Source organism: Anguilla anguilla, chromosome 13, assembly GCF_013347855.1.
Source record: "Anguilla anguilla isolate fAngAng1 chromosome 13, fAngAng1.pri, whole genome shotgun sequence".
NCBI lineage: Eukaryota > Metazoa > Chordata > Actinopteri > Anguilliformes > Anguillidae > Anguilla > Anguilla anguilla.
This window is the reverse complement of record NC_049213.1, coordinates 4,494,777-4,516,344: the sequence shown is the minus strand read 5'-3', so window position 1 is coordinate 4,516,344 and position 21,568 is coordinate 4,494,777. Positions and strand designations below refer to the sequence as shown.

The 21,568-nt window shown below is 50.0% G+C and overlaps 1 protein-coding gene across 1 annotated transcript in view; it reads right to left on the bottom strand.

Annotated features, from left to right (window-relative positions):
• The window catches only part of nckap1l (NCK associated protein 1 like), a 42,041-nt gene extending 24,416 nt beyond the window's left edge, over positions 1-17,625 (bottom strand). Inside the window, exons 1-13 of the mRNA XM_035388716.1 lie at positions 17,438-17,625; positions 15,406-15,516; positions 14,773-14,865; positions 13,559-13,615; positions 11,611-11,753; positions 9,775-9,865; positions 8,452-8,589; positions 6,418-6,466; positions 5,497-5,653; positions 4,426-4,482; positions 3,998-4,094; positions 3,182-3,291; positions 1,873-2,005 (exon numbers count right to left, since the gene is read on the bottom strand). Of these exons, the coding sequence (XP_035244607.1) occupies positions 1,873-2,005; positions 3,182-3,291; positions 3,998-4,094; positions 4,426-4,482; positions 5,497-5,653; positions 6,418-6,466; positions 8,452-8,589; positions 9,775-9,865; positions 11,611-11,753; positions 13,559-13,615; positions 14,773-14,865; positions 15,406-15,516; positions 17,438-17,539 (1,338 nt within the window). The 5' untranslated portion in view covers positions 17,540-17,625. The remainder of the gene's footprint in view (positions 1-1,872; positions 2,006-3,181; positions 3,292-3,997; positions 4,095-4,425; positions 4,483-5,496; positions 5,654-6,417; positions 6,467-8,451; positions 8,590-9,774; positions 9,866-11,610; positions 11,754-13,558; positions 13,616-14,772; positions 14,866-15,405; positions 15,517-17,437) is intronic.
• Between the last annotated feature and the right edge of the window lie 3,943 nt (positions 17,626-21,568).

The following is a 21,568-nucleotide window of genomic DNA, read 5'->3' as shown; positions in this document are numbered from 1 at the left end:
ATAATAGCTGCAATAATAAAATAGTAAAATGATTTTCCTCCTCAGTGATCAAAGTTGCCTGGAGTAGAGTACTGGTGGGCTGCATTACACAAAATCCTTCAGGGAAAAAACGCCTCAGAAACACAAAAAACCATAAGAAGTGTGACACCAAAGAAAAAGGCCAAGGCACTTTGTCTTCAGGTGAAAAAAACAGATACAGAGCGTTCATTGAATGGGCTGTCTTTTGTGGTTCAGTGATAGAGGGGCAGGGGGGCACTACCTGTATTGAGTGGTTCAGTGGTAGAGGGGCAGGGGGGCACTACCTGTATTGAGTGGTTCAGTGGTAGAGGGGCAGTACCTGTATTGAGTGGTTCAGTGATAGAGGGGCAGTAACTGTATTGAGTGGTTCAGTGGTAGAGGGGCAGTACCTGTATTGAGTGGTTCAGTGATAGAGGGGCAGTAACTGTATTGAGTGGTTCAGTGGTAGAGGGGCAGTACCTGTATTGAGTGGTTCAGTGATAGAGGGGCAGTACCTGTATTGAGTGGTTCAGTGATAGAGGGGCAGGGGGGCAGTACCTGTATTGAGTGGTTCAGTGGTAGAGGGGCAATACCTGTATTGAGTGGCTTGGTGATAGAGGGGCAGGGGGGCAGTACCTGTATTGAGTGGTTCAGTGGTAGAGGGGCAGGGGGGCAGTACCTGTATTGAGTGGTTCAGTGGTAGAGGGGCAGTACCTGTATTGAGTGGTTCAGTGATAGAGGGGCAGTACCTGTATTGAGTGGTTCAGTGGTAGAGGGGCAGTACCTGTATTGAGTGGTTCAGTGATAGAGGGACAGTACCTGTATTGAGTGGTTCAGTGATAGAGGGGCAGGGGGGCAGTACCTGTATTGAGTGGTTCAGTGGTAGAGGGGCAGTACCTGTATTGAGTGGCTTGGTGATAGAGGGGGAGGGGGGCACTACCTGTATTGAGTGGTTCAGTGATAGAGGGGCAAAGGGGGCAGTACCTGTATTGAGTGGTTCGGTGGTAGAGGGGCAAGGGGGGCATTACCTGTATTGAGTGGTTCAGTGATAGAGGGGCAAGGGGGGCAGTACCAGTATTGAGTGGTTCAGTGATAGAGGGGCAGTACCTGTATTGAGTGGTTCAGTGATAGAGGGCCTGGGGGCAGTACCTGGATTGAGTGGTTCAGTGGTAGAGGGGCAGGGGGGCAGTACCTGTATTGAGTGGTTCAGTGATAGAGGGGGAGGGTGGCACTACCTCTATTGAGTGGTTCAGTGATAGAGGGGCAAGGAGGGCAGTACCTGTATTGAGTGGTTTGGTGATAGAGGGGGAGGGGGGCACTACCTGTATTGAGTGGTTCAGTGATAGAGGGGCAAGGGGGGGCAGTACCTGTAATGAGTGGTTTGGTGATAGAGGGGCAGGGGGGCAGTACCTGTATTGAGTGGTTCAGTGGTAGAGGGGCAGGGGGGCAGTACCTGTATTGAGTGGTTTGGTGATAGAGGGGCAGTACCTGTATTGAGTGGTTCAGTGGTAGAGGGGCAGGGGGGCAGTACCTGTATTGAGTGGTTTGGTGATAGAGGGGCAGTACCTGTATTGAGTGGTTCAGTGGTAGAGGGGCAGGGGGGCAGTACCTGTATTGAGTGGTTTGGTGATAGAGGGGCAGTACCTGTATTGAGTGGTTCAGTGGTAGAGGGGCAGTACCTGTATTGAGTGGTTCAGTGATAGAGGGACTGGGAGCAGTACCTGTATTGAGTGGTTCAGTGATAGAGGGGTAGGGGGCAGTACCTGTATTGTGTCGTTGAGTGGTAGAGGGGCAGTACCTGTATTGAGTGATTCAGTGATAGAGGGGCAGTACCTGTATTGAGTGGTTCAGTGATAGAGGGGTAGGGGGCAGTACCTGTATTGTGTCGTTGAGTGCCAGAGCATCAAACTGCGCCAGGTACTGCAGATGGTAGCGCTGTACCACTCGGCTGTGCTTCGAAATCAGGTCCTTCAGCTTCTCCATGTAGAATAGCAGCTCTGCAATCTGCCTGCAGCAGCACAACCCAACACCACATACAGAGTCAGCACAACCCAACACCACATACAGCACAACCCAACACCACATACTGAGTCAGCACAGCCCAACTCCACATACAGAGTCAGCACAACCCAACACCACATATGAAGTCAGCACAACCCAACACCACATACAGAGTCAGCACAACCCAACACCACATATGAAGTCAGCACAGCCCAGCACCACATATGAAGTCAGCACAGCCCAGCACCACATACTGAGTCAGCACAGCCCAACTCCACTTACAGCACAACCCAGCACCACATACTGAGTCAGCACAGCCCAACTCCACTTACAGCACAGCCCAGCACCACATACACACAACCCAACACCACATACTGAGTCAGCACAGCCCAACTCCACATACAGAGTCAGCACAACCCAACACCACATATGAAGTCAGCACAACCCAACACCACATACAGAGTCAGCACAACCCAACACCACATATGAAGTCAGCACAGCCCAGCACCACATACTGAGTCAGCACAGCCCAACTCCACTTACAGCACAACCCAGCACCACATACTGAGTCAGCACAGCCCAACTCCACTTACAGCACAGCCCAGCACCACATACACACAACCCAACACCACATACTGAGTCAGCACAGCCCAACTCCACTTACAGCACAACCCAGCACCACATACACACAACCCAACACCACATACTGAGTCAGCACAGCCCAACTCCACTTACAGCACAACCCAGCACCACATACACACAACCCAACACCACATACTGAGTCAGCACAGCCCAACTCCACTTACAGCACAACCCAGCACCACATACACACAACCCAACACCACATACTGAGTCAGCACAGCCCAACTCCACTTACAGCACAACCCAGCACCACATACACACAACCCAACACCACATACCGAGTCAGCACAGCCCAACTCCACTTACAGCACAACCCAGCACCACATACACACAACCCAACACCACATACCAAGTCAGCACAGCCCAACTCCACTTACAGCACAACCCAGCACCACATACACACAACCCAACACCACATACTGAGTTAGCACAGCCCAGCACCACATACTGAGTCAGCACAGCCCAGCACCACATACTGGAAGTGACCATTTGAGATGTAAATGTAAAGGGGAACATGTACACATGACCGTGTGTAACTCACGAGTCCACGTAGTCCTCTGGGGTCTTGGTCTTTGGCACATTTTCATAGTGTCGCAGCATCCAGAGCACCTCGTCACGGGAGAAGGACAGAGCCATGAAGACAAACAAGGCCTGAGAGATAGAGAGAAAGAGAGAGGAGGGGAGAAAGAGAGCAGTAGGGAGGGAGAGATGGGTGGGGGGTGAGTGAGAGAGAATGGTAAGGACATTTCAACAGAGCAGAAGCTAATTATTAGTATTAATCTCATTAGTTTCCCTTGTACTGTTAATGACAGATGTATTTCATCTATGTATATGGGTGAAAAAGTAGTCAGTAAAATGTTCAGTGTTAAATAAATTAGTATATACAGTCCCTATTGTTAGCGTAGAATAAACGCTGGACATTTTACTATGTATGGACAGGGAATGAGAAATTTCCTGCTGGTGATGTGAAAAGGTGAATGATGGGAGGGTGAATGGTGAGAGGATGAATGGTAGAATGGTAAATGATGAAAGGGTGAATTGTGGGAGGGTGGATGGTGTAAGGGTGTATGGTGAAAGGGTGAATGGTGAGATGGTGAATTGTGGGAGGGTGGATGGTGTAAGGGTGTATGGTGAAAGGGTGAATGGTGAGATGGTGAATTGTGGGAGGGTGAATGGTGTAAGGGTGAATGATGGGAGGTTGAATGGTGTAAGGGTGTATGGTGGGAGGGAGAATGGTAGGAGGGTGAATGGTGGGAGGGTAAATGGTGTAAGGGTGAATGCTGTAACAGTGAATGGTGGGAGGGTGAATAGTGGAGGGGGGAATGGTAAATTGGAGCACACATTGAATAACACACACCTTGGGCCCCAGCAGGCCCGGTTCATCCTCCAGCACTTTGGACAGCTCTTTCAGCGCCCCCCGCAGGTAGAGTCTTCTCTCTCTGTGCAAAGCTCCACTTCAGTCCAGACACACACACAGACATATACACACGCACACACACACACACACATGCACACACACAGACACACACACGCATGCACATATACACACACACACGCACACACAGACACACACACACATATGCACACACACAGACACACACGCATGCACATACACACACACACACACACACACACGGAAATGGGAGTACAGTTTTGAGAGGCCAGATTTAGTCATTGAAATCACCGTCGTTGACAGTGCAGAAATGTTAATGTAACTTCTTTTTGCCTACGTGAAGGATTTGAATTTGATTTGCATAGATATTTCGCATCGTCCCGCGCACCCACCAGTTTGCGATGGCATGCTCCCTGCTCTCTTTGATGTCCGCTATTCGCTTGTTGTACCTGTTGGGAGAACACAGCCGCCCTGTGGGGTTAACGAGGGAGGTCGGGCAGAGCACAGAGGCCCCTCACACACGCACAACACAGACGAGTGTCTGCGAGCGCTAAGAGCAAAGAGGCGGTCTGCTTAAAGAGCGAAACCCTTCTGTGCCGTTTGTGAACAGCGCAACACCACTTTCCCCCGACTCTCGGCGTCCTACATTTCCATTACATTTAGTCGTTCAAAGCCAAGACAAGGAAAACCCATCTCTACGGCACCATGTTTGTTTTTCCACTTCCAAAATTGGCTGTTCCACTCCACAGATGAGTTATTCTGCGTTCGGTGTGACGCCCAGATTATCTAGTACAGCAGTCACAGTGATAGCAGCACTGCATTAATCCCAATCTGAGATTCTGCGTTCGTCATGAGGACCAGATTATCTACAGCGGCCCCAGTGACAGCAGCACTGCATTAATCCCAATCTGAGATTCTGCTTTCAGCGTGAGGACCAGATTATCTACAGCGGCCCCAGGGACTACAGCACAGCATTAATCCCAATCTGAGATTCTGCACTTCACTCTGTCCCTGAAGACTGATGACACATTTCCTCCAGAGCTGTAGGTCTCTCTGTTTGTTTCAGCCACTGTCAGATCCCCAGCATGTCATAGAGATTCTCTCCATGCACACATGGCTGCAGCACCAGTTCCTACTCCTCAGACGTTCTTCAGGAAGGGAAGTTACAGTGTGTAAGACTAGTGCCCTGTAAACTAATAGGATCTATCCATTTTTAGCCAGTGTAGTGTCAGAGGTCAATATTTGAGCGGACTTGAAATGGCAGATCAAAAGAGGTCACCATTCATCAGAACCTGGGTTGCCCACTGCTGACTATTAGCAAAACACATGTGTGGAAGTAAAGCAGACCTCACATCAGAGAGTAACCCTGGTCACAATCATAGTGCTGCGAGGTCATGTGACTAGCTGGGTGGCTAGCGTAGCGCTGACTGCGGACGGACGGACGGACGAACGGACAGACGCACCCTTTGATACTGTCGAAGCAGTCCTCGGTGACCTTGTGTATGTTGAGCAGCTCATCCCGGATCAGCGTGATGTACAGGCCGCTGCGTAGACCCATCTTCCACAGGTCCTGAGAGGCCTGGTTTGTGTTCAGGCTGCTGTGGCACAGCAGGAACCCGACTGTGTGGGGGAGAGAAACGCTATAAACTACAAAACACATCTGTAAAACTACAATCAAAATGGCAGATGTGTACACTGCTTAGCAGGAGGCAAAGAGATATGAACCATGCTGAAAAGATGTGAGAAACCAATTTTAGATATGAAATACATAATTTTGAGTGTGCATTTCAATTACATGACAGTTTTTTCTTTATTTGTAATGTCAGTGCTGTCACCCATTGTTTAATGTAATGCTTTCATGCACCATCTTTGGCACTCAAATATACATATCAAATGTACAAATATACATGCTATCTTATCTATTCAATGCATTTATTTTAACCCAAAAACTAAATTCAGGCCGATGCAATTTGCATTCACACATCTCAAACTGTTTCAAACAGCCTCCAGCTGCTTCAGATGGCCTCAAATTGCTTCAGACTGACTCACACTGCTTCAGACAGCCTCCAACTGCTTCAAACTGTCTCAGACTGCATCACGCCTCCTCCAACTGCTTCATACCACTTCAAACTGCCTCAGACTGCTTCAGACAGCCTCCAACTGCTTCAAACTGTCTCAGACTGCTTCACGCCTCCTCCAACTGCTTCATACCACTTCAAACTGCCTCAGACTGCTTCAGACGGCCAACGACTGCTTTAGACCAACTATAAATGCTCCAGACTTCTTCAAACCAGCTGCTCAGAATGGCTCAAATAGGAAAAGCAGAGCAGTGTTCCAGCCTGTGCTGGTGTTGTGCACCGGGGGGTGAGGGGGTTTATACTCACTGATGATCCAGCGCTCCATGACGTCCATGGCGAGGTACTCACATGGCATCTGTGGGGGGGAGAGACACAGACGGGGCATGTCAGGCTGCTTTAAAGGCTCATCATGGAGAGGAGCGCCGTGGAGCTCAGGAATGGCTTCAGGACCCGATCTGAGAATACCACTGCCTTACGCTCAGACCACCCCCCCCCCCCCCAATTCATTAATCACAACAAGCAGGGTCGTCTCAGGTTGGATTAGAGGCAGGGCATGTTCAGGGTGGGGCAGGAGAGGGGCTGGTTGACGAGGGCAGATTTAGGGTGGGGCGGGAGAGGGGGTGGTTGAGGGGGCCAGGTTTAGGGTGGGGCGGGAGAGGGGGTGGTTGCGGGGGCCAGGTTTAGGGTGGGGTGGGAGAGGGGGTGGTTGCGGGGGCCAGGTTTAGGGTGGGGCGGGGGAGGGGGTGGTTGAGGGGGCAGGTTTAGGGTGGGGCGGGAGAGGGGGTGGTTGAGGGGGCAGGATTAGGGTGGGGCGGGAGAGGGGGTGGTTGAGGGGGGCAGGTTTACGGTGGGGCAGGAGAGGGGGTGGTTGAGGGGGGCAGGTTTAGGGTGGGGCGGGAGAGGGGGTGGTTGTGGGGGGCAGGTTTAGGGCGGGGGAGGGAGAGGGGGTGGTTGCGGGGGCAGGTTTAGGGTGGGGCAGGAGAGGGGGTGGTTGAGGGGGGCAGGTTTAGGGTGGGGCAGGAGAGGGGGTGGTTGCGGGGGGCAGGTTTAGGGTGGGGCGGGAGAGGGAGTGGTTGACGGGGGCATATTTAGGGTGGGGCGGGAGAGGGGGTGGTTGAGGGGGGCAGGTTTAGGGTGGGGCGGGGGAGGGGGTGGTTGCGGGGGCAGGTTTAGGGTGGGGCGGGGGAGGGGGTGGTTGTGGGGGGCAGGTTTAGGTCGGGGGAGGGAGAGGGGGTGGTTGCGGGGGCAGGTTTAGGGTGGGGCGGGAGAGGGGGTGGTTGAGGGGGGCAGGTTTAGGGTGGGGCGGGAGAGGGAGTGGTTGAGGGGGGAAGGTTTAGGGTGGGGCGGGAGAGGGGGTGGTTGAGGGGGGCAGGTTTAAGGTGGGGCGGGAGAGGGGGTGGTTGAGGGGGGCAGGTTTAGGGTGGGGCGGGAGAGGGGGTGGTTGAGGCGAGCAGGTTTAGGGTGGGGCGGGAGAGGGGGTGGTTGTGGGGGGCAGGTCTAGCGCGGGGCGGGGGAGGGGGTGGTTGTGGGGGGCAGGTCTAGCGCGGGGCGGGGGAGGGGGTGGTTGTGGGGGGCAGGTTTGGGGCGGGGCGGGGGAGGGGGTGGTTGCGGGGGGCAGATTTAGGGCGGGAGGGGGGGTGGTTGCGCGGGGCAGGTTTAGGGTGGGGCAGGGGAGCAGGTGGTTGCGGGGGGCAGGTCTAGGGCGGGGCGGGAGAGGGGGTGGTTGAGGGGGGCATGTTTAGGGCGGGGGAGGGGGAGGGGGTGGTTGCGGGGGGCAGGTTTAGGGCGGGGGAGGGGGTGGTTGCGGGGAGCAGGTTTAGGGTGGGGTGGGAGAGGGGGTGGTTGCGGGGAGCAGGTTTAGGGTGGGGTGGGGCGGGGGTGGTTGAGGGGGCAGATTTAGGGTGGGGTGGGAGAGGGGGTGGTTGCGGGGAGCAGGTTTAGGGCGGGGCGGGGGAGGGGGTGGTTGAGGGGGGCAGGTTTAGGGTGGGGCGGGAGAGGGGGTGGTCGAGGGGGGCAGGTTTAGGGTGGGGCGGGAGAGGCGGTGGTTGAGGGGGCAGGTTTAGGGTGGGACGGGGGAGGGGGTGGTTGAGGGGGGCAGGTTTAGGGTGGGGCGGGAGAGGCGGTGGTTGAGGGGGCAGGTTTAGGGTGGGACGGGGGAGGGGGTGGTTGAGGGGGGCAGGTTTAGGGTGGGGCGGGAGAGGGGGTGGTTGAGGGGGGCAGGTTTAGGGTGGGGCGGGAGAGGGGGTGGTTGAGGGGGGCAGGTTTAGAGTGGGGCGGGAGAGGGGGTGGTTGCGCGGGGCAGGTTTAGGGCGGGAGGGGGGGTGGTTACGCGGTACGCACGGTGTCACAGCAGGCGGGGCTCAGCATGGCGGCCGGGGCGCTGAGGAGGCTCAGCATCTGGGCGCTGCGCCACTGATCCGCCGGGAGGTTCCTGCGCGGGTAGACCATCTGCAGCGACAACAAGGACTCCGTCACCGCCTGCAGAGAGAGAGAGACTGTCAGTACACCAGCTGCAGAGAGAGAGAGAGAGACTGTCAGTACACCAGCTGCAGAGAGAGAGAGAGAGACTGTCAGTACACCAGCTGCAGCGACAACAAGGCCTCCCTCACCGACTGGGGAGAGAGAGAGATATAAAAATACAAAAAAAAGATCAATCAAATTTTGGAAGCACCTAAAACAAAGTGACCCCCACTCACATCAATGCAAAGCCCTGCAATACCAAGAGTTGAGCAAAGCAAACAATCCCCTCACTCAGCTGGTCCTGAGCCTTAGTTCCCCACATACACTAACACACACTAACACCTCACCTGCTCAGGATCAGAACAAAACTACAAACATAATTAGAATAAACCAAATTGCAACACAGCTGAAACACAATTATATAACCTACTGGAAAACTAAAACAAAATCGCAAAAGTAACATGAAATGTTATTTGGCCCTAAAAAGACAGTATGCTGTAGCGAACTACCTGACCACAGTTACTGACAAAAAAACTGAGAACCACCTTGATGAGGTACAGACCACCACTTAGCTATAGAAACTGGCAGGCACAGAAAATCATGTTGCCAGAAGAAAAAAGATTGTGTCAACAATGCAAAGGCAACCAAATTGAAACAGAAAAACACTTCCTGATGGAATGCACCAAATTTGACCAAATTCACCAAAAATTCTACCAAAAAATGATCCAGAAATGTCTCCAATTCAATGATATACCCAATGACGATAGATTACCCTACCTATTAGGAGAAGAGAAAGGTTGCTGCATACTAGCAGCACAATTTGTGTTCTCTTGCCATACTCTGAGGGACAATGTGTGACCACCGCACAAATTTACGTATAGCATACACGCGTACAAGCAGACACATTCAAGAGGGCCCACATCACCCCGCTGCTGAAGAAGCCCACACTAGACCCCCCCGTCATCTCGCCTTCCTTTTTTATCCAAAACGCTTGAACGAGCTGCATCTAACCAACTCTCTGCTTTCTTCTCTCAGAATAACCTGCTCGACCCCCACCAGTCTGGCTTCAGGCCTGGCCACTCGACAGAGACTGCACTCCTCTCTGCACTCCCCATAGAATTTAACATGGTTTACTTTATATGACTGTAGAATTAAACATGTTTCATATGACTATATGACCTCCCCCCCCCAAGCTCAGCCTACCTTGGTGTGAGGGCCAAACTCCTCCAGCAGCTTCTTCCAGGGCTGCTCATACTCCATCAGCATCTGCCCCAGTCGGGGGTAGGCCGGGTCACTGCAGAAGCAGCACGAGGTCACGGGTCAACACAGGAGAAACTCTACAGTACGTCACAGTACATTACAGTGTATTACAGTACATTACTCTACACTGCATGGTACATTACAGCGCATTACAGTACATTACTCTACACTGCATGGTACATTACAGCGCATTACAGTACATTACTCTACACTGCATGGTATATTACAGTGCATTACAGTACATTACTCTACACTGCATGTTATATTACAGTGTATTACAGTACATCACTTTACACTGCATGGTATATTACAGTGTATTACAGTACATTACTCTACACTGCATGGTATATTACAGTGTATTACAGTACATTACTCTACACTGCATGGTACATTACAGTGCATTAGAGTACATTACTCTACACTGCATGGTGTATTATAGTGTATTACAGTACATCACTTTACACTGCATGGTATATTACAGTGCATTACAGTACATTACTCTACACTGCATGGTATATTACAGTGTATTACAGTACATTACTCTACACTGCATGGTATATTACAGTGTATTACAGTACATTACTCTACACTGCATGGTACATTACAGTGCATTAGAGTACATTACTCTACACTGCATGGTGTATTATAGTGTATTACAGTACATCACTTTACACTGCATGGTATATTACAGTGCATTACAGTACATTACTCTACACTGCATGGTATATTACAGTGTATTACAGTACATTACTCTACACTGCATGGTATATTACAGTGTATTACAGTACATTACTCTACACTGCATGGTACATTACAGTGCATTAGAGTACATTACTCTACACTGCATGGTGTATTATAGTGTATTACAGTACATCACTTTACACTGCATGGTATATTACAGTGCATTACAGTACATTACTCTACACTGCATGGTATATTACAGTGCATTACCTCATGGTACATTACATGCGTTACATTGCGATACATAACAGTATGTTAACTATTATTGTATTTTAACTAGCTGGCTGGCTGTGTTCACCTGTATGTAACATCAGTAGCCTAAAGCCGTTATATTATATCACACAAATGTATGTGTGATACCGTATGTGTGAAACACTCTGTGTGTGTATGCGAGAGAGAGAGGCAATTATGTAGCTACCTGCCACAGCTGCCACAGCTTAGTCTACAATAATTATTAGTTTATGTATTTGCGTGCATTTGTTATGATTAGTTGTTTACAATACATGACATTGCACTGTAGTTTATATACTTTCTTATGCCTTTGAGTAAAGCTTTGGCAACACATATTGAAATGTGTCATACCGATAAAGCATTTTGAATTGAACTGAAGTGAGACAGAGATACAGAGAGAGAAAGAGAGAGAGAGAGAGAGAGAGAGTGTGTGTGCATGTCAACACATCATTCCTTTAATGAGATGTCAGGAGGCAGGTTATTTGAAATGGCTGTGTATGAAATGTCACTGTGCTGCCTCAGTTCATTTCCTGGAAGGGAAACGCTTTGTGTTCCAGCCAATTACATCAAAGGTCAAGGGTCAGGTCTGTGCAATCATGAGCAGTGATTTCTGAAAAGCGGGCCTTTAGAGAGATGAGCTGTCGTCGTCTTTGCGTTTTTCTGTCAAAGCACCAGTCAGAATGTGTTTTTTGGTGATGGAGTTAACAGGACTACATTATTCACAGGTACTGTAGGTGGCACGGGGGGGCCTCTTATTGTCCCCCCTCTGGGGGAATCTGCTGTGGTCCCGAAGGAATACGCCTTTACCTGGAGCCGTTGGACATCTCGTGAGCGCAGTTGTACATGCCCACCAGAGCCTTCTTGTCGTCGATGCGGGACAGCATCACGATGACTGAGGTGTAGGTCACAATCAGGTCCAGGTATCTCTTGGTGAAGCCGAAGTTCACCGTCTGCAACGTCAGAGAGAGAGTGAACTGGCATTTCAGTATCCAGCTCCCAGTGTTGCCAAAACTGGGTCAAACACATTACATTACATTACAGTGCATTGCATTGCATTCCATTACAATCGCTTAGCAGACACGCTATGGGGGGCGGCATAGCTCAAGAGGTGAGTGCGGTTGTCTGGCAGTCGGAGGGTTGCCGGATCGATCCCCTGCCCTGGGCGTGTCGAAGTGTTCCCTGACCAAGACACCTAACCCTTAATTGCTCTGGTGAACGAGAAGCATCAATTGTAAAGAGCTTTGGATAAAAGTGCTATATAAATGCAGTCCATTTACCATTTACTCTTATCCAGGCTCCATACAGAGGCCCATGCTTATAGATCTCTGATTGTTTCCAAAGAAGCGAGCTCCTAATTAAAAGGTGGCCATTTACATTTTATCCATTTGGGCATTTGACCCTCTTATCCAGAGCAACTTACACATCTGTCATTCCCTCACATGCAGCCCATTAACACAGCTGGATACAGTCTGTGTGTGTGTGTGTGTGTGTGTGTGTGTGTGTGTGTGTACTAAAGTTATTCACGTTAAGCACCTTGCTCAAGGACACAACTGCAGTGCTCTACCTGGGAATGGGCCCTGTAATGTCAGTTACAAGCCCAGTTTCCTAACTGACACTCTACACGGCCATCATAGCTGTGAGATCTATGCGGCGTCTGTGATTGGACATCCCAGTTTCCTAACTGACACTCTACATGGCCGTCATAGCTGTGAGATCTATGCGGCATCTGTGATTGGACATCCCAGTTTCCTAACTGACACTCTACACGGCCGTCATAGCTGTGAGATCTATGAGGGGTCTGTGATTGGACATCCCAGTTTCCTAACTGACACTCTACATGGCCACCATAGCTGTGAGATCTATCGGGGGTCTGTGATTGGACAGCCCAGTTTCCTAACTGACACTCTACATGGCCGTCATAGCTGTGAGATCTATGCGGCGTCTGTGATTGGACATCCCAGTTTCCTAACTGACACTCTACACGGCCATCATAGCTGTGAGATCTATGCGGCGTCTGTGATTGGACAGCCCAGTTTCCTAACTGACACTCTACACTGCCGTCATAGCTGTGAGATCTATGAGGGGTCTGTGATTGGACATCCCAGTTTCCTAACTGACACTCTACATGGCCACCATAGCTGTGAGATCTATCGGGGGTCTGTGATTGGACAGCCCAGTTTCCTAACTGACACTCTACATGGCCGTCATAGCTGTGAGATCTATGCGGCGTCTGTGATTGGACAGCCCAGTTTCCTAACTGACACTCTACATGGCCACCATAGCTGTAAGGTCTATGAGGGGTCTGTGATTGGACAGCCCAGTTTCCTAACGCACAGCCATCTATGAGGGGTCTGTGATTGGACAGCCACATTCTGTATAATCTCTTTATTGTGACTGTCTTCTGCCAGAGAAGATTGTGTTCATCCAAATGACCCTCCCCCAAATCCCAGCATTCCATCTGGAGAGGTAAGAAGTGACCTATTGGCGTGACTTATAGACATATACACAACATTTCAAATGTAGATTCATTCTGTGATGTTGTACTGTTGCAGCCAATAATTAAAAATGAAAAATAAAAATTAACATTCCTCTGAAAGGACCATTTTTTCCTGGCCATCCGTGAGAACACGTGTCAGTAACCTTCGGGAATTTGACTGGTGTGTAAAAATGGTGGTTAAAGTATTTGAAATGAAGTTGGATCACATTTTAGATTCCCCTATAAAGAGGGGGGGGGGGGGCAGTTTTCCGTACTCACTATATTGAAGAAGCACTGGCAGGCGTCGATGGTGTTAAGAAGCTCATACACGTGGTCCTGGGGGAAGATTGAGAAAGAGGATCAATGGAGGATCAGTTACAGCTTTACAGAAGAAAGAAATGGAAATACCATTGAACCTGAAGGGGATTTTAATCAATAGCTTCAGCCCAAGCTGAGTAAACCGTGAAAGGGAGCTGTTGAAGAGACCTGCGCCGTTCTGTACTGACCCTGACCTTCAGTGTACCGTGCAGTCTAGCCCGGGCTGCAAATTACTGAAGAGGCAAAAGACGGCGCTCGAGTTGCGTCTCATCATATCGCCCTCCTGCTGTGTCATATCGGCTCTGATCTGAGAGGCTAGGGCTGCTTCACAGACAGGGCTCTTCATTACCGTGGGCTTGAGGGGGATTACGCCGCGCCCGCAGTCACTGCCCTCTTATCCCAGTGTTCTGGGAGCCTGTCGGTACTAAGGCACCGCCCTGCCGGAGCGGGCCAATCCCGCCGCAGCGCCGCGGATTCTGCTCCCGACTGAAGCCGAGCAGGTGTCCCCGCTTGATTAGAGCTCGGACGGCAGTACCTGCATCCCAGCCACAGTAAAGCCACGAGGCCCCGGCGATGGGGACACTGTGCTGCAGGAGGTGTGGTTCAGATGAGACGTTAAGCCACGGTGCTGGCTAACCATGGTTATTAAAGTTCTCATGAAACTTATGAGGCAGAAGGGGGGGACAAAAGATGGGGTTCATGTATGCAGAGTAACAAACCTGTCTATCTCATCATCTCCTTCAGTCTAACTACCCCAGTAATAACCCTCTCCCAACACCCCCCACCGCCCCACCCCCACCCACCTCACCCACCTCACCTCAGCTGACCTGAGCTGAGTGTTCTGGTGCAAAATGGCTACTGTGTACCACCCCGGTGGGGGCACAGTCACAGTGACTGTGTTGAGTTAGCCCCACCCCCACCCATAAAACACGCCCATCCAACAGCTCACACAGGGGCAGGAGTGAGAGAGAGTAAACAATCAGCACACCGCAGTCACTGCTCCTAAATCACTGGTGAGCCTCGATGCCGACGAAGCTTCGTAATGTCACAGCACAAGCTGTGTCACAGTACGCCCCCCCCCCCCCCAGCCATGCCCAAACCCATCCCCACCCCCCCATGCCTCCACACCAGCTTCTGTAGATCTGAAGTTGTTCTGACTGAGGCAGCTCTCTTACCCTGAACTCCATCACATCCAGGAAGGAGTGGTAGAAGCTGCTCAGGCCACACAGCACCTCCGACTTCTGCTTCTGGACGTTGTTCAGGTGATTCTGCAGGTGGAGACCACAGGAAATCAGAGCAGGGAGGGGTAGCCTTTCAGACGTGTTTTATGTGAGTTTCAAATGCATTTTATATGTGATACCACACAAACCATACATTCAAATTCAATTCCAATTCAAGTAACTTCACTTTTCTGACCGAAAGTTATTTCAGGGCAGATGCTGTGACATAACCACTGTGAAAGAACTTTCTTGATGAAAAAGTAAACACAGATTTGCAGGAAGTGCAGTAGACTAAAAAAGGTCCAAAGCAGGAAGTGCCTGACAGCTGAAATCAATGACATGAACATTGAAAACAACCTAGAAATAAAACTGCAGACCTCAGTGCCGACTGCAAAGCTACGAATGCCTCCGCCATTTTTCATTGAGCTTTATAGATATAGTTATGTGGGAGGTGTATTTTGTGACGCGTATTTTAGCTGGGCGGCGTGTTGGCAGGGCGTAAGCGTGCATTCTGGGAAGAGGCATGCCGCGCGGCTGGATGGCGGAAGGTTCTAGAAAGGCGCTGGGGAACCTAAGCGGGGAACTCACGCTGCTGCCCCTGAAGTCGATGTTAGGGAACTTCTTGTTGATGTGTTTGATGGCCGGTTCCATGGCCTTTTCCGCCAGAAAGGAGGGGCGGAGTTTGGGGTCTGTGCACACCTGGGAAAGAGAAAGGAGGGGCGGAGTTTAGGGTCTGTGCACACTGGGGAAAGAGCTTCATCTCAGTCAAATTACATTTTTAAAACAGAAACCTTTCCACACGCAATTCCTCAACAGATTTCAGGATATATTCAGCTATTCCACTGACAAAATGACTAGTCAAAACCTGTTAATTTATTTTATCTTTTAAAATTCATATCAGTATAGCTGGCCCTGTCTGAGATCTTTCTCTTTGTTCTGTGTCTGTTTTTATGCCTTTGATTTTCTTCATTTGTCTGTTTAATTCAAGCAAAATAGCTTTGATTTTTGTAATGTACACCTACAGTATACTGTATTGTTCTGCTGTATCAAATCATTTTCAGCACAAACAGGTGCAGCAATAGATTGATGGTGATGCGATGCACCATGGGATTTAGAGTTTTATAGACTGTACATTTTTGAGAAGAGGTCTCCATCTTGTGTGAGCTCTTAAGTGGAGAATTTGTCTTTAGATGTTGCTGGACAGGATGACAGGAACATTTGCGGTAGCATGGCTGAGTTTGTGCCTTTACACCATACCTGTGAGATTTAACTCCAGGTTAAATATTCATCTGCTGTACAGTATGTGTCCAAGAAATGTGGTAGCAACTTTGTCAATTTAACAGCCTGGCCTAATATGGCTATTTTCCAAAAAAGTTCCAGTTTTGATATGTATGAGAAGCGTATGCGTCTGAGATCAAATATTTTTGGTTGGCGTTTGTCTCAGGCGGCATCTGACACTTGCAGATTTTGGATTTATGGAAATAGTAATAATAAGAACGGCTGGACTGTGCATAATAACTTCCTGCTTTCTGTTCAGACGCACCCACGTCAATGATGTCATGCTTTCTAAAAAAAGCAAAATGACTTGATAAATTCCTATTTCATCGCAATGACAAGCGGATATAGCTATTTTATGCGTACCGTTTCAAACAGTTCTGACACAGACCGGATTACACGGAGTTTAGGGCTTTATTTTAATAAGGGGATGTGAGTGTTTCGTGCTTTGCTGCGCAGTTTTGGGCTAACTGCTGTTAGCTCGCTCTGCCGTCTGAGGCGTTTGAAACACTGAGCTGTGGCCCACTTCCTGTGTGAACTTCCTCTTTTGATGCGCTAAGAGCAGAGCTAAGGAAGGAGGCGAGGAGCCCTCCATAGCACCAGAAACGCCACCGCTGTCGCTAAACGCTAAAACCCTCGTCCTCTGTTTCTCGTCACGGCGGTCCTGTGTGGAATAGTCTTTATAGACTAGACACGCATCTCTGAGGGTGTCAGCACCTTACTGCCCAACAAGGCTGCGTGAGAGAGAACGCTTCCTTCTGCATGTTGCTGAAAACGGATGTTTCTCTCCCAGTCGTCCGCCAGCCCGTGAGGGGTCTACATGTCGAAATAGCCGTAGCGTGCCGTGGGTCTGCGGGGTGTCGAAACGTAGCGTCTGACCCAGGTTTGCAAAACAAGGACACGTCTCCTGCAAACATTTCGCTGAAGCTTCGCGCAAGCTGGCGTGGAAAAGGTGCTTCCCAGCGCCGCATGAGACTCGGAGGGCATCTTGCTTAACGGAGAAGAACAGTTTTAACGTGACCGTGCGCCTGAGCTCCGTCAGACAGCGCTGGGGGTTGTCTGCCGAGGAACTGAGGCCCCAGTCTGTTTCCCTCGGTTACGCCACAGTCTTAACGCCAGCGGAACCCCCAGAACTGAGCAACCGAGTGTGATCTTAACAGCGGTGCTGCCCCCCCCCCCCCCCTTAACAGCGGTGCTGGACCCCCTGGCCCTGAGCGTACGCGGTACAGAGATAAGAGCTTATCTGTCCCCTCAGAGCCCCCCCTCCGGTCACTCCGATTTCCCCTCACCGGAGGAAGACGGAGCTGGCCGTCGCCCCGAGCGACGGGGCCGGCCAATCGCTCACCTTCTTGATGTAGCTCATGCGCAGCAGCACCCCCGCGCCTCGCTCGTTCAGGAGGGTCAGCTTCTCGGCCAGCTTGTGCTGGTAGGTGCTGGGCCTGGACATGGTGAGGTCTCCGGCTTCGACGCTCTCCCCGAATCTGACCCCGTCAGACGCCGCTCTGCGCCGCACCCTGTGCCAGGAAGAGGGCGGAGCCGGCGAGGGGGCGGGGCGGGGCCGGCGTGAGGAGGAGGAGGAGGAGGAGGAGGAGGGGGGAGGGCCGGGGGAAGTGAGCGGGGCGGGCGGTTTTGGGGGCCGCTCCAGCTGTGCTCACACCTGTTCAGCAGGTCAGCAGGTCAGCAGGGGGACAGGAGGAAGCCACAGAGCAGAGTTACTCTGTGGTGCAAGAGGCTGACGCACTGACACACAGGCCCGGACTTCCTGCTTCTCTCTCTCCCCCTCTCTCTCTCTCTCGCTCTCTCCTTCCCTCTCTGTCTCTCTCTCTGTCTGTCTCTGTCACACACTCATGCTTTCTCTCTCCCTCTCTCTCTCTCTCTCCTTCCCTCTCTGTCTCTCTCTCTGTCTGTCTCTGTCACACACTCATGCTTTCTCTCTCTCTCTCTCTCTCTCTCTCTAACTCTCTCAATTCAGTTCAATTCAAATAAGCTTTATTGGCATGACGTATATATGTATATATATATATATATATATATATATATATATATATATATATGCGTATTGCCAAAGCGTGGGTACAACAAACAATAAACATATAAGCACAATACAACTTTGTGTGTGTGTGCGTGGTATTTGTGTATGTTAGCTGGTGTAATGTCATGTGTGAATTAGGTGAAACTCAGTTTTCTCTCTCTGTTTCTCTCTCTCTCTCTCACTGTCACCCACTCACACTTTCTCTCCCTCTCTGTCTCTCTCTGTCACACACTTACTGTACACTCTCCCTCTTTCAGTTTCTCTCTCTGTCTCCTAGTCTCTCTCACTCTCCATGCCTCACTGTTTCTTACACATGAATAGGCCCTATTTTACAGCTGGTTCAGAAGAAAAGGAGCATGTAAATAGACTGCCCATTTTTGCTCTTGCACATGCACGCACACTGTCTCTCTCTACCTCTCTCACACTCTTTCTCTGTTACTCAAATTCAAATTCAAAATGCTTTACTGGCATGACATACACTTGCAAATACTACACTTTGGTGGCAGTTTAGTATAATGGCTAAGGAGTTGATCTTGTAACCTAAAGATCGCAGGTTCAGTTCCCTGGTAGGACACTGCCGTTGTACCCTTGAGCAAGGTACCTAACCTGCATTGCTCCAGTATATATTCAACTGTATAATTGGATACAGTGTAAGTTGCTCTGGATAAGAGCGTCTGCTAAATGCCTGTAATAATAATAACAAATATTTCCAAAACATACATATAGAAATACGTCAGAACATTAGATTCTCTATCTATCTTTTTTCTATGTTTCTGCTATTCTCTGCAGTCTGTTTCCATTTTAAAAAAATAACTTTTTGGAAAGGGCTGTGCTCTAGCTTTCCAGGTCAACCAATCATTTATTCAATTGTGCTAACTGAGCTTGACGAGGTGTGCTTGAAAGAAAGCTCCCCGTAATTATACAGTGTTTATGCCTCAAATCCTACGGAATCTAATTACCCATTTGACTGCGCAGTAAATTTAATTTTCAGTGGCAGCTGAATTACAAAAAAACCCTGAGGGGACTTTTTCAAAATGATGTAGAATGAAAACAAGACGTGCAGTACTCGCCGTGGCCACCAGGTGTCAGTGTCCACCGCCTCGTGGGCCGGTTCATCTCTGGGACCTGAGCGTTCCGCTCCCTCGGCCCCGAGGCCGGACGCCGGCCCCGTCACATGACCGCCGTGGCGCTCGACTGCGCACCAGCGAGGGAAAGCGCGCAGAACCCTCAGGACTCCACATCTCTCTGCCCTCCCTCTCCCTCTTCAGCTTTTTCATCAGAAGCAGACAATCCCATCAGACCGACGGTTTTTTTCACGGCAAATTAAATACGAAAGTACCGTGACGTGCCCCCCTACCGCACACAGGATTTTGTTTTTTGCCTTCCTTCAGGTGTGATCTCGCGCTTCGTCAGCCTCATTTGAAAGGACAAAGCATTCCTAACGAAGTTGGCCGTGATTGGCTGTGGCAGAAACAGCATTCCACACTGACTGGCTGACCTCAGAGTAACAGGGTTTCGCCAGGCCTTCTCTCCCCCAGGCAGGGCTGAGGAGCCAGACTGCAGGGGCAGCACGAGTGAGAAATGAGGAACTTTGCGCTTTTGATGCGATGACCATGGTTTATTTATAAAAATGCTGACCTGTGCAGTTCTCACCTTTGTGCATTGTAAGAGGGGAGGGAAGGATCCTTACTGTTCCACAGCTCCTCAAGGTTCGTTTTGAACTGTTAACAGGAGTAAGATTTTAGAGCGTTTCCATTTAAGATGCTGTCTCATCTAATGCCGCAACGTGGTTTCAAGCAGAGATTGTGAGCAGTTTGCTATTTATTGTACCTCTGAGACAATCACTGCAATCTGCGCATAATCCCAAATTCACTGCTAACTTGTAAATTAGCAAGGGAATATTCACTAATTTGTTTGTCGTGCTGAACATTCTACAAAGAAAAGAATACTGTTACAGGGCAGTTTTGATGACACAATTTACTTCATTTATATATTTTACCAGATTAGTCTCACTAAGATTAAAATTCTCTTTTTGAAGAGAATAATGTGGCCCAAAATATCGGCACACATAATTACAGACAGTGACCGACATAAAATATGAAAACAGTCCAGTTTTGTAGAAAATGAAACATTTAAAATGGTGCTGATTTGGAGGCAGCTGTACTGGGTAAAGGAAACTTCCTGCTGGGCATCCTATTGCCGAGGGAGGAGGGCGGGGCTAGGGGCGTGGCTCTGAGGGACCAGCTGTAGTCCAGATGCCGGGGGGCAGGGGTGCGGGGGGGGGGGGGGGGGGGGGGGGGTCTGGGCAGTTCGGGGGGCCAGAGCATGGCGGGCAGGGGGTTCTGGGTCTGGCCTGTTAGAGAGAATGGACATGGGCTGAATGGCACAGACCAAATTACTGGCAAATCTGCACTAAAATATACAAAATACTTTCCAAATAAACTCATGAGCTTCAGGTGTGCGTTGCCTTGCAGGTACTAAAAACCACTGAAAATACAGGCAAGTAACCTGCATTTCATATGAAATACATACACGAAAATACAATTCAAATACATTTACATTTCAATCAAATGCAAATACACTGAAATTTCAATCAAATACAAATACACTGACATTTCAATCAAATACAAATACGTGTAATTTCAAATACATGTAAGACACTGGTCATCTCTACAGAGTGGTGGTTTTGAAACGTCCTGTGCCCACAGCTCATTTAACATGTGAGTACATTTTCTCTGAACAGTCCCTGTCACAAAGGTGGCTTGAGCTGCTGATTTTTTAACATGTCAGTGAAGCTACACTGCAGGCACTGTAGTTCTCCTTTGATTTGCTGCTTTGCTGCGAATGCCAATGGAGATTATTAGTAGTTTTAATGTGTCATCTCATCTAGTGACTGCCCTCTACTCCTCCCAAGAGCAGATCAGTCGGGTCGTGTATTTCACTGGCAGTCCCTGTATTGCTGGCCTAACAGGCTGGACGCGGGATCGAGTGTCGCTGTGCAGCTACTGTATTGGACGTAATTCCTTGCAGGGCTCATCAATCGCCACAGCGTGTGAGTATCTTCCACTGTGGGAGCTGTTGGGTCGCTCAGCCAGTTAAGCTCTGATTCAGCCCATGGATGGGGAGGTCTCGGTTGATTGGCCATGATGACCACGTCTCATAAACCGTGCACCAATCAACCCGCGCCGGTCAATCAGGAGCCCACAAGTCTGCCTCTTCAGATGCAGGTGAAGCGTCTTCCTCTGACTCACGTCTGTGTGAGCTGGCGTGTGATAAGAAGCTCCGATCGGGGGGCCTCTAGTGGCGCAGCCCATAGAGCGCTAACCACATGCTCAATGCGAGCCGCGACGTCGGCGGTTCGAATCCGACCGTGTGTGTGCCCTGCGACAGATTGGCGGCCTGTCCAGGGTGTATTCCTGCCTCTCGCCCAATGCACGCTGGGAT